Source organism: Solanum stenotomum, chromosome 2, assembly GCF_019186545.1.
Source record: "Solanum stenotomum isolate F172 chromosome 2, ASM1918654v1, whole genome shotgun sequence".
NCBI classification, from domain to species: Eukaryota; Viridiplantae; Streptophyta; class Magnoliopsida; order Solanales; family Solanaceae; genus Solanum; species Solanum stenotomum.
Window position 1 is genome coordinate 52,050,172 of NC_064283.1, and position 12,454 is coordinate 52,062,625.

General features: G+C 31.8%; 1 protein-coding gene and 2 pseudogenes across 1 annotated transcript; 2 read left to right on the plus strand and 1 right to left on the minus strand.

The window, feature by feature from the left end:
• Positions 1 to 3,870: 3,870 nt before the first annotated feature.
• Positions 3,871 to 5,138, minus strand: LOC125856323 (uncharacterized). The gene is made up of 3 exons (XM_049535837.1): positions 5,058 to 5,138; positions 4,853 to 4,954; positions 3,871 to 4,420 (listed from the first exon to the last, which is right to left on the minus strand). Exons 1-3 carry the CDS (start codon positions 5,058 to 5,060, stop codon positions 4,175 to 4,177), a joined length of 351 nt encoding a protein of 116 aa, XP_049391794.1. The 5' UTR covers positions 5,061 to 5,138; the 3' UTR covers positions 3,871 to 4,174.
• Positions 5,139 to 9,817: 4,679 nt separating this feature from the next.
• On the plus strand, positions 9,818 to 11,770 carry LOC125856090 (FBD-associated F-box protein At2g26860-like; annotated as a pseudogene).
• A 41-nt stretch (positions 11,771 to 11,811) lies between these two features.
• LOC125857276 (U6atac minor spliceosomal RNA) lies at positions 11,812 to 11,899 on the plus strand (annotated as a pseudogene).
• The last annotated feature ends 555 nt before the right edge of the window (positions 11,900 to 12,454 follow it).

The window sequence follows — 12,454 nt, forward strand, 5'->3', positions numbered from 1 at the left end:
CACAAAATAATTAGTTGATCATCCCTTAACCTAAGAATTGTGCTTGTATAAAAGAGAGATATCACTACAAAAAAATACTCAATTTACCTTCGGGCTTTACCTGTTACCACACATCCGTTTAAGGCATTCCAACTCGATATAGAAAAATCTTTGGTTGGAGAATGGAGAGTTACCCCCCCCCCCCCGCCCCCCGAATTGCCCCTCTACCTGAGGCAAAGAATTAGTTAGGCTCCAATGAAGATACCAAACACCTTAAAAAAATGGGAAATCCATTTTAGCACCAAAAAGATATATGAAATTTAGCTAACTTTTATAATAGAATATGCATAGGGATAATCAATGGCGGATCCAAAAATAAGTGGTAGTATATAATTTATAGGTACATAAAGTTAGTTCCATTACAAGAGACCTGAAACTAATTACATGAGTAACTACAGTAAAACAAAAAAATATTGTTACGACCAGAGACTACCCCTAGTCGTAGCACGGTGCTTAGAGTTATAAGTGACCCCAAGCAAACTGTTGATACTGGTATAGTCATGAGCAACTAAATATAAACATGTAAAAGAACTATAATGATTGAGCGGAAGCAAAATAATGGAATAAAAGTTTACTTTGGCAACCCAGTAAGTAAACCCTTCAACAATTACATCACAGCGGCAGGTACTCATTTTTAAGTGAAAATCAACGTTCCATGATTCCAATTTGGTTGAGTAAACCTGAAGTATAGTCGATCGCCAACCTATTTTATAGTCATGACTTTTTAAATTAAGAATTTTTTTCATATCCAAAACCCATACTAACATCAATATAGTGTGTCATTCGATGGTTCATAGAAGGGAACATCTTGAATTGATTTATTGGAAGGGGCAAATCAATTTACGGGAACTAGTAGTAGTAACTAACAGACCAAGCCATTGATTGAACTCAGCTACAACAACATAATTGGACGTACAGGGTTCATGAAGCTTTATCAAGTAGCCAGGATTTCGTATACGGATCAAACGATTTTTTTCTGCCCAGTCTGAACAAGGATACAATGGTTATCAGGTTCTGAATTAAACGTCTTGAGATAAACCAGGAGCGAGGTTGAAATCAGAGTGCAGTAGCGCTTACATAAGCACTTCAATCGCAGCAGAGTTTCAACTTGAAAAATACTCTCAAGAATATCATCGGCAAGATACGGATTATCAGTAATTCGTCTTGCAGTCTTCATCTTCTTCAAATTAAAAGGAAAATGGAGATTCTATTTCTGGTTGAGACAATCAATCAAATAGTTTTGTATGCAGAAATTGTCAGGTAAGCCAACTAAGTATATTTAATGACGTGGGGCCTGACATGGTAAGCCAACTAAGCATATTTAATAACGTGAAATGCACTTTCACTTGACCTCATTTCATATTTATACCCTCTAACATTGTGTGAGCATAAATAGACTCTTAAACTTGTATAAAGTTGAATAAATAGACACATGAGTTATGTGGCATAATACACTTAGAACACCAGTGAGACTCAAATTGTCAGGTAGGATGTCATGTAGGACGTGTGTGTCTATTTATTTAACTTTATACAAGTTTAATTGTCTAATTATGCACACCCAATGTTAGAGGGTATAAATTTGAGTTGAGGGCAAGTTAAATGGCGTATTTATGTATTATGTCAAAAATTTATTGTGAAATGCAACAACTAGCTCAGAATGTATAAAATACAACTAAATGTCACAAATGGTCCCTAAACTATTGGAGTAGGTCTAAAATAGTCTCTTAACTATATACTTACCGAATTTAGTCCTTTAACTATCTCAAATTTTATCAGGTTTGGTCCACTAACTATAACCTTACCGGTATTAGTCTTTTAGCTATAAACCATTTCTTCTTCTTAGGCTTAAAGGAGAATGGTAAATCAATCTTTCTAATGGGTTCTTCTAATTGGATTTGGGTTATGGAGCATTGGAATGGATTGGAGGGGATAGAAGAAAATTAATTGAGTTGGGATTTAATTTTGTCCAATAAGAAAATGTCACGTAATAAATAATAATGATTTTTTTTAAAAAAAATGGTGTTAGATTCAAGGGTAGAAATGGACCAAAAAGGAGGATTGCGGGGTATTTTTAGCCCAATAGGTGAATGAGAGATATATATAAATCTTTTCAAATAATGCAATGATATTTTTGACCGTTTTCCATACTATATATTATAAGTGTGAATGTTGAGGAGCATATGGTCAGCCGATCAATAGACCGGTTTTCCCTTCTCCTCAACTTCCTCTATTTATATTTTTTTATTTTATCCATTTTAATTTATTTTATTTTATTTTTAAAAAAAAGAAAAAAATTATTTTAATATGTTTCTTTTTATATGTTATGTATTTACAAAAAAAAAGTACTAAAAATAAACTTAAAATAATATAAAGATGAACTTTCGCATATAGCCACTCAAAAATAGCCTAATTACGCTCCATAGCTATAATTTGATAATTACAATTCGTAGCTACATGTTATAGGGAGAAGAGAAGCGAGCAAGACTGGGAGAGCGAGGAGAAAGGCGAGCGAGAGAGGGCAGAGAGTGAGAGAGAGGTGAATTGTATATGTATATCGGTTAGATAATTGTATATTATACATATGTATTTGTATATATGACAAGCGAGATTGGGAGAGGAAGGAGAGAGGTGAGCGAGATTGGGAGAGGGAGGAGAGAGGTGAGCGAGATTGGGAGAGGGAGGAGAGAGGCGAGCGAGAGAGGGCAGAGAGTCGGAGAAGGTAAATTGTATATGTATATCGGTTAGATAATTGTATATTATACATATGCATTTGTATATATGGCAAGCGAGATTGGGAGAGGGAGCAGAGAGGTGAGTGAGATTGAGAGACGCGAGCGATAGAGGGCAATAATGTATATAATTGTAATAATTTGTATAATTCGTGTGTTTTTGTATAATTAAGTAATATAAAGTCTGGAATTATACAAATATGATAAAACTTGAAATAACAAATTGATACAAACATAAACATATGAATTTTAAATTGTTATACAAAATATATTATACAAATTACATTATAAAAATCATATTATACAAATTCTGAAAATTACACGTTTATACAAATTTTAAAAAGTTATACACAAAAAGATTGAATGTATATGATGACAAAACTGAAAAATTAAAGGAAATAATCGTCATATACAAATATAAACCATCGTATACAAATAAAAATCAAACAGAGAATTGCTAGTTACGAATTATACAAACGTGGTTAATTATACAAACTCGAAGTCAGCCCACGTAATTAATTTATAATATTAGTCGCGAGTGGTAATTATAGCAAACACACTAGAAAAAATTCGCCTTTTAGCCACGCGTGAAACCGTGGCTAAATGGTTGCCAAACTGTGGCTATCACGTATTGGCCACGGCCACTTAGCCACGATCGGCTGCGTGCCCAAAAGGGGCGTCGCCATGAAATTTGCCACAGTTTTAGCGTCTGTGGTAACATTCTTCTAGCCACGATTTAGATTGTGTTTAGCCACAGTCTACCCATGGGTAAATTTGCCTACAACAAATCATGACTTACCCATATATTAGCCGTGGCTAGTTTAGGCGTTGGTAATTTGCTCATAACTTTCATACAAAATATGAACTAGCTACGGTTCAACCGTGGCAAAAGTGTGTTTTAAAAAAAAAAAAAACACAATAAATTCCCTGCTATATATCCCAATGTCAATACACTAATTGATAGGCATTCACAGTGATCACATAATTATCACTTGATAAAATAAAATGATTTCCAAATGATTCACTGATCCAATATACACAGAAAACTAGCTATTATAATAATGATCAAAGTTCCAAATTGTTCTACATATAGTCACAAAAGATAAGAGCTTCAAACCTTGAATATTCATACAAAATACCACAAATACTAGAGTAATGAAAATACTAAAAGTTAAAAGAAATACCATATATATAGTTTGTTTTAACATATACTAAAGGCTGAGAAGATTAGTTGAAAGTAGGCAACTCACTACCAAACTTAGCTTGTAAAAACCAATGAAGAGTTGTCAACTGATTCTCAATTTGCACAACCCGATTCTTAGTTCCCTCGAGCGTTTATTTGGTCGCCTCAAGCTGTTTTTTGGTCTTTTTATATCCCTTTTCTTTCAAGGTTTCTACATGTTTCTCTACGTCTCCAACACGTTGATGAGACATACTACTAGAGCTACCAAGATTCGCATAACTAATTGAATGTGAGGCATTCCAAAAGCATTTGAAGGGAAAACATTACCACCTAAACCACGCACACGACTAGAATGTTGAACTCCATACACTTTTCCAACGGCAACATTAAGATGAGCTAGTATCTTCATAGGAACACCTGAACTGGCAGCAAGTTCCTGATCTTTAGGTAGATGCTCTGATATCTTATCCTACAAGAAAGGATATTTTCACAATACTAAAAGCAAATAGAACACACCCCAAAGCACTACTACTAACAGAAGTTAACAGAATCTATACAAAAAAAATATTAACAAAAGTATTACTACAAGACATCAACTATTTTGACTAAAACTTAAACGAAAACCACTTTCTATTGTATAATGAGAGAACACAAAACAAATTATCACAATTTCAAAGTTCCTTGATGAGGAAAGATGAAGAGCATCCTAGGAAGACACATTTGTAGCACAAAGGCAGCTGCTAGAACAATAAGCTCACTTCTCACCTACATTAGTTATTTTTTGTTTTTATTCTTTGATAGCTAGTTGAGTCTTATGCTAGGCTATGGACCAAAGAAAAAAGACAAGAATAAATCAACACCATAACTGAAATTTGAAAATGGACAAGTATATAAATCATACAACTAAAATATTTCCTTCTTCATTCACATAGTTACCATCCTTCTTCAGTAAAGTTGACAAAATAACCTCACTTCGACACACAAGTTTTCCCAATTTTTGCTCCTGTCATTAATCAAGTATATATAAATAAAAAATAAACATGAAACACATTTCACTTGATACAATAACATGATTTCCAAATAGAATTCAAGGTTAAGAAATATACCATTTGACGACTTCTCCTTGCATTGCTTTTGCTACCACCGACATGCGAAACTTTAGGTTTCTTTCTATTTTTTACATTTTGTGCACTTTATTTCTGTAATTCTCAAACTTAAATTTAATTACATGTAATAGAAGGGCACAATTTCACAAGATGTAGGACACAAGTTCTTAAAGCTATATAAATCACTTTAACACAGCCAACACCAACTATATTACTTAATGAAAGCAAACAAAAATTTGTCTTAAATTTTCAGATTCACAATGGTCTTTATAACACGTTCATTTAGATTTCTCAACAATCATACAACTATATCCTATTTCATAATTATTGGCATCTTAAAAAGAGTATCTACTTCCACACAAAGGATGCAATATAAAATTTAAAAGATGTTGGAGCGAGAAAAGAGTTTAAGCTCTAATGATGTTGAAGGGAGAGAGCAAAAACAGACATTGCAAAGCCAAAACAAGAACTTACCAACATATTTGAAGAATTCATTTGACATCACATAGGTTTCTTACAAGTAACTAGTAATTTTCAGCCATTTTTGTCTCTACAAATTTAGCTTATAAGTTATAACTTCTAATTCTTATTGTATTTATAGTTGAAGGCATATTTAAATGTACAAAATGAGTTATATTGTGTATGTACAGAACTTAGGAGTTATAAAGTTTCATATTTCTTCCTTTCCATACTTTCCTAAAGTAAAGTTGTTATGTAGCAGGAGTCCAATGGAGTAGCAGGGTGAATTGCGATGGGCTGAAAACTAATGCAAAGGAAATGTTTCATGGTATGCGATTTACAGAATGACACTTACAAGGATAATTTAACACTTGTGGCAGATGTCTAACTGAGGATATTCCAAAGCCAAGAAGAATAGATGCAGTCTTGATCAAAATCATCCTTCAAAAAGTATATTTGAGAGCCAATTTGAGACCTCAGTCGGCTAGAAAACTAGGAGAACTGAATGTATACCCAACGTAAACTATGTTGAAATTGTTTTTTTAAGAGTCTACATATGCAAGCCTAGAGATTTCGAATGAATATCGAACCTAGTTCTTCTGTTTTTATTTTTTCCTTGAGTTGTAAAGTCCATTTTAGTTATTAATAAAAATTATTTACCCAAAAAATAAGAGAAAGAAAGAATCAAATTATGAACAACAATTACCTTCATCTTATCCTCATTACAGTGATGCACAAAGGCCCAATCAATAGAATCCACATTTTCGGGAGGCTTGGCAAGTATCTCTTCTTTACTTTTGTTGGGGTAGAAGTTATTACATCGTAACTTTTATTTAAGGGCCCTTCACCTCTCACATAAAGATTGCATCACCCATTTAAATCCTATCTCTTAATCAAACTCAAAATTCTGCTTCAAATATGTTTGTATTCATAAATCAGTACCTATTGAAAAAAGATAACATTATTTGAATGGCAATAAAGTTAGCTAGTTACCTCAATAAGTTGCCATTGTCGTTTTGTTTTTTCATGTGGTATCTTATCCCATCACTCAACTAATATGGGACAAATACAAACATTTGAGAAAGTTTGCCAAGAAATCTCACAAGCAAATTTGAACCATTGTCACTTCCTTTTTCATCACCAAGCTCCACCATAATTTTTTAATTTTTTTCAAAGTTCCAAACTCGATCTTATTGCATCTTTTGAGTAGTAACTTCTCCGATTGAAGTATCTATCACTTTAACAAGCCATTAACACAAATGAAAAGTAATGATAACAACAAACTAATAATAAAGAATAAAAAGCAACAATCAACTCTAATATGAAATTACTTCTAACCTCTAATGTGGACAAGTAACGACTCATTTTTCACTTGGGAGCTAGCTCCAACAAAACTTGAAGAAGAAATTAAATTGCCATTACCGAGAGTAGGAGTTGTGATATTTTCATTCACAACTTGGTCATCTAGTTGATCAAAATTTAAGGAAGTTGTGCTATTGTTGTCAGCTTGTAGTCCTCGTAGGCTTTCTAACAATGATTGTGCTCTTACAACTAGAAAACCCAATAAAACTTAAAACAAGTAGTAATGTATTTGATCCCAAATAGGCACTGCTTTTTAATTTTTCAAATGTTGGACTTAAATTCATGTTCCTTATACAGAAACAAACAATAACTAGAACATGGTTTGAAATGCATAGAACAAAAAAAAGGAGATCTAATCCAGCAAAATTTCACACCTCTCAAAGATTTATATATTAGTATATAGGTTATCGATTTATGGTAATAATTCCTCCAATGTATAATCTTATCTACAAAATTTGTGGTGAAAATATATCCATCAATCTTTCCAGACGTGTGAGCATGATTTTTCCAACATAAATAAAGTAGGATGTATAGCCTACCACTAAAATTTATATTCTTTACAACAAGAAAATCCAATAAAAACACATCAAATTGCAGATTTCAAAAGCTCATAACTTCAATAAACAAAACTTTATCCAAAACCCTACATTCAATTTTGAGTTTAAATACACTAGATTCCAAAGATTTGTTACTTGAACGAAGCAAACTTACCACATTACACAACTATTTGAAGCGGCTTTTGACATAAATCGACTTTGAAGAAGAGAGTTGAATTTTGGGCAGAAATCGATTTAGATTTTAGGGGTTGGTTTTGGGTGAAGTGAGAGAAAAGAGAGTGAGTAGAGGGAAATAATAGAAAAAGAGGCAAATGAAAAAATAAAGGGAGGGAATGAAATTTTACCCGCCTATTTTAGCCACAAATGTTTAGCCACAATTCGTACTATGTAGAGAATTTTTTATTTTTTAGCTATTTTTGCCACAATTTTCGCAACCGTGGCTAAAAGGCGATTTTTTGGTAGTGACAATAGCTATGATAAGTAATTAAGTAGTATAAATTTGCTTAACCGCGTAATTTTCCCTATTATAAATTTGGTTAGCTCTCGAAATTTCACCCGTACTACATAATTGAAACTGAGGGAGTAACATATATTATTTGAAAATTACATTAAAAGTATCATAGATCACAATAATTAACAACTTAATATATTTGATGAACATATTAAAATGTGATTAGCTCCCAAAATTTCACATCTGCCACATAAATTGGGACAAAGGGAGTAATTTTCATATATATATATATATATATATATATGAAAATTACGTTAAAAGTATTATTAATCACAACTTAAAGTATTTAAAAACATATTAAAATTTTGATTAACTCTCAAAATTTAACATGTGCCACATAAATTGGGACAAGGGAAATAACATATATTACTTAAAAATTACATACTTATTTTTTAAAAAAAAATATTAAAAATTTGATCAACTATCAAAATTTCACATGTGACACATAAATCACAATAATTTAACAACTTAAAATATTTTTAAACATATATTAAAAATTAATTACTCAAAATATCACATGTGCCACAAATATAATTTGAAAACTACGTTAAAAATATAATAAAAATAATTAACAATAAAAATATTTAAAAATTTGATTAACTCTTCTAGTTTTATCTATATCACATAAATTAAAATAAGTAAACTAATATATATTGGCTTGGGCTCGCCCGGGGTTTTGTATCTAGTATATATAGTACTCATTATGTATATTATTGTCAGAAGGTTTTTTTATATATGTAATGAGTGATGACAATATGTATACCACAAAACAAAAAAAATACCATAAAATAAATATTTCATATTAATAAGTCACGATAAAAATGATCATAATTTAAAAATATCAAATCATGTTAAAATAAGTGTAATAAATATTAATTACATCACTAAATATTAACAAAATTAAAAATCTCATACAACAAATATTTCATATTAATAGTCATAATAAAAATAATCATAATTTAAAAGTATTAAGTCATGTTAAAATAAGTCTAATCATCATATCATATCTTATTAAAAGTGGGAAGTATCAAAGTGAAAAGTTGAATTACCATTCTATCTCTACACTAAATTAATTTTTTATACAATATAATTAATTAAATGTTCTATCATTAATTAAGAAAATCATCATGTTCAATACTACTCCAGAATGACTGATTCATATTTTATTTAGATTCTGATATGTGATTTGTATGAGTTAACGTGTATATATTAGCATTCTTCTGTAAGTTCGAATATTGTGGACTTCATAATTTTTTATTTAACCATTTTTCATATTTTATAACTTAACTTCTAAAAAATATAAAAAAATTACAAATGATAAAGGGACAAATGTGCAAAGCACGTTCGTAGAAACTAGTATACTATTACATGGGAGAATCTTAGTAGCATTGACTACTAAATTTTCATTTTCTTGGCGAGAATTCGATTCCCTCACCTTAATTGTAATATCCTCCTTCATTTTCCCTTTCCCGACGCCTATTTTTCTTTAAGAAAATATTAATTAAAAAATATCATATATATCACATTAAAAAACAGTGTCATGTGATATTGCGATAAACTTTGATAGTTGGACATTAAAGAAAGAATTAAAAAAAAGAAACATAAATTGTCTATAGAAATTCTAATTGCATGTAAAATTATTCTCAGTACTGATGTCTGATAATAATTCCCACCCCCCCCCCCCCTTCTTAGCCCTGTGTTGTTTCTCAACAAAGGAAAAGTAGCATGACAACCATGAGCTGTTGGATTTTAAAATGTGCGAATGGAAATCGATCGAAGAGTTATAACTTTATAAAGATTTGTGAGTTTTCTAAAAAGTTGTGATTTTTCTAAAGAGTTGCGAGTTTTTTGAAAGGTAGTGACTATTTCGAATGGTTGTGACTATTCCAAAGGATTGTGACTTTTCCAAGGTGTTGTGACCTTTCCGATAAGACACAATAATCACATGTTTTCACTACCTGTTGTTGTCTATAAATAGAGGGGTTTCCTCTCATTTTTCAACAATTTTTTTTATGTAATTCTTTATATTCTGCACAAACAAATTCTAGTGTACTTTAGCGTCGTGGAGTGGTTTGATGACACCAAAGTTTTAGGCAGCAATAGTAATACAGTTTGAACAACATGAGCAACTAAGACCAATTCTCTGGCAACTCTGAAAGTATGCTTATTGAAAACTCACGTCAGAAAAAAGCGAAGATTGAGACAAAATGTGAAGAAATTAATAGGATTAGTAAGCTACCTTATACTCTTATCGTCCAATTCTTTCTTTGTTGTCCATAACAGATGCATTCAAAACAACTATTCTCTCTAAAGATTGACAATACTTCTGGACTTCTATCAACAACATTGTTTATGACAATGGAGAGTATGATCGTTCAGATAGCTCGAAGTGCACAAATTCATTTTCTTAACGGATAATGTACTACCTCTCCTTATTAGGCGCTCTACCATTAAAAAGTTGAGTCTAAACTTTGTGTTCAGATATGATGATGGCCTATCTTATTTTTCCGTAATTAACAAGTAGATTAAATTTGCTGTGAATAAGAAAGTGGAGGATTTACGCCTGAATATATGTTATATTGTTGATCCTAGTGTTCACGACCAACCTATAGCTTGCCATAAGTTCTTTGTAGTAGTTCATCGATTACAAATCTCAACTGCAAGAATTGCAGAATATTCGAAGATTGTGTACTAAATTGAACATCTCTTAAGAGTTTAATGCTGGAAAATTTGCTTCTTTGGGATGAACACATTAAACAAATAATGTCAAATTGTCCTCAATTGAAATCTTTGAAGCTACACAAATTTTTTTGTTTTAATCACTTGCACATAACTTCTCCAAAATGTAGGCGATTGTTATTGATCCATCATGGTCATCCTTGTGGGGATTGGTATCCATTCGAAGGTGATACATGTTTCTTTGAAATAGTTGCTCCGTATGTTGAACATTTAAAAAATTTTGGGGTTTTTAATTATATGAAAATTAAGCTAGGGGACTTGTCATCTTTGAACCATGTCAATCTTAATCTCTACTGTGATGAATTTGCTGAAAGGGATGAAAACATAGTGAAAGATTTATTGGTAAGCGTACATTGTGTTAATGAGCTAATACTGTCATCCTGGTTGAACAAGGTTAGTTATCAATTCCAAATGTGTCCAGTATTTTTATGTTGATTGTGAATAGAGCTCCTGTTTTATCTTCTGCCTCACTCTTCTATTTAGGTAATTTCCATTTGATGTTGGAAAAGGAAGACATCTCCTTACCGTTGCTGAAATGCAGATGGTTGACAATAAGTTCTTGTATTTCAAAACTTTCATTCCCCCTACTAGACAACCTCTTAAGGACGACTCCTAAGTTGCAAAATTTGATGATATTTCCTAATACGATGGTATATTTTCTATTCATTTCTTACTTCATAATATCTTTATGTCAAATGTATATTCATCCCCTGCAGCCTCAAGGATGAACCTGATTTGTCCTTGTTCGGTATTTGTAGTAGGATCCTTTTTTTGAGGACAAAGTGAATGAGTTATTGAAAGACAGGAAGTACCTCTTCTTTGAAGAAAACATATTCAAAGTTTCCTTACAAAATTTGAAGAATGTCAATGTTATGCCATTATGTAGTCATACGGATACATCTGACGCAACAGAGCTCCATCAATTCAAGAAGTTCTTACTTGAGCATGCAATAAATCTGGAGAAACCGATCATAGTGCCAGAGCATAAGGAATGCAAGAGTTGTTCTACTAATACCTCAAATCTAAAGAAGAATTTGTTAGATTTTCCAACATTAAAACTTAATTTTTTTGAAGCCAGCCATTAATTAGCACAAAAAAAAATTGCTCATCCATTAACCTGAGGTTTGTGTTCGTAAACAGGGGAGTTGGTTGGCATCTCCCCCTATAGGGATGGAGAAATAACCTTAAGAATGGGGTGCAGTAGATGTTATTGTTTCTCCTTTAGCAAGAAGTCCTAGTTTTGAGCCATGGGTATAGAAAAATCTTTAGTAGGAACGTTACCCCTCAAATGGGCCCTACTTGAGACAAATAATTAATTAGGATCTAATGTGGATACCAAACTACTTTAAAAAAAAGAAGTGGTTTACGTAGCCTGCTTGTAACACCTCGCTATTTGAAAGAACTAGAATTAGAAAGAAACCGTTTTTGGAAATAATCAAGTTTGAAAAGTTTGACAAAGTTAAGCTAACTATGAGTTTTGGGTCAACTTAAAATGACTATAACTCCTATATCAGGATGATTTAGGTGTGCTACAAGATACCATAGGAAATATCTTTGAATTATCTTTCCAACACCGCTAAGTTTGCTCAATTTCGAGTTTGTATGAGGGAGATATATTCATTTGAAGTTGGGTTGTCTAGATAAGGAAAGTCAAAAATAGATTTTAGAAGGGCATTATGGTCTTTTCACTACCCAATTAATTTATTTCGTTTTTGGTAATTACTTAGGGGTCAAAACTGAATTGGGTCAATTTACGCACTCAAAGATTT

Coding starts and splice junctions, on each gene's coding strand:
- LOC125856323 (XM_049535837.1), bottom strand. Junction 4,421..4,852: donor AAGAAGGAAATATTTTAGTT/GTATGATTTATA, acceptor CCTTTCTTGTAG/GATAAGATATCAGAGCATCT.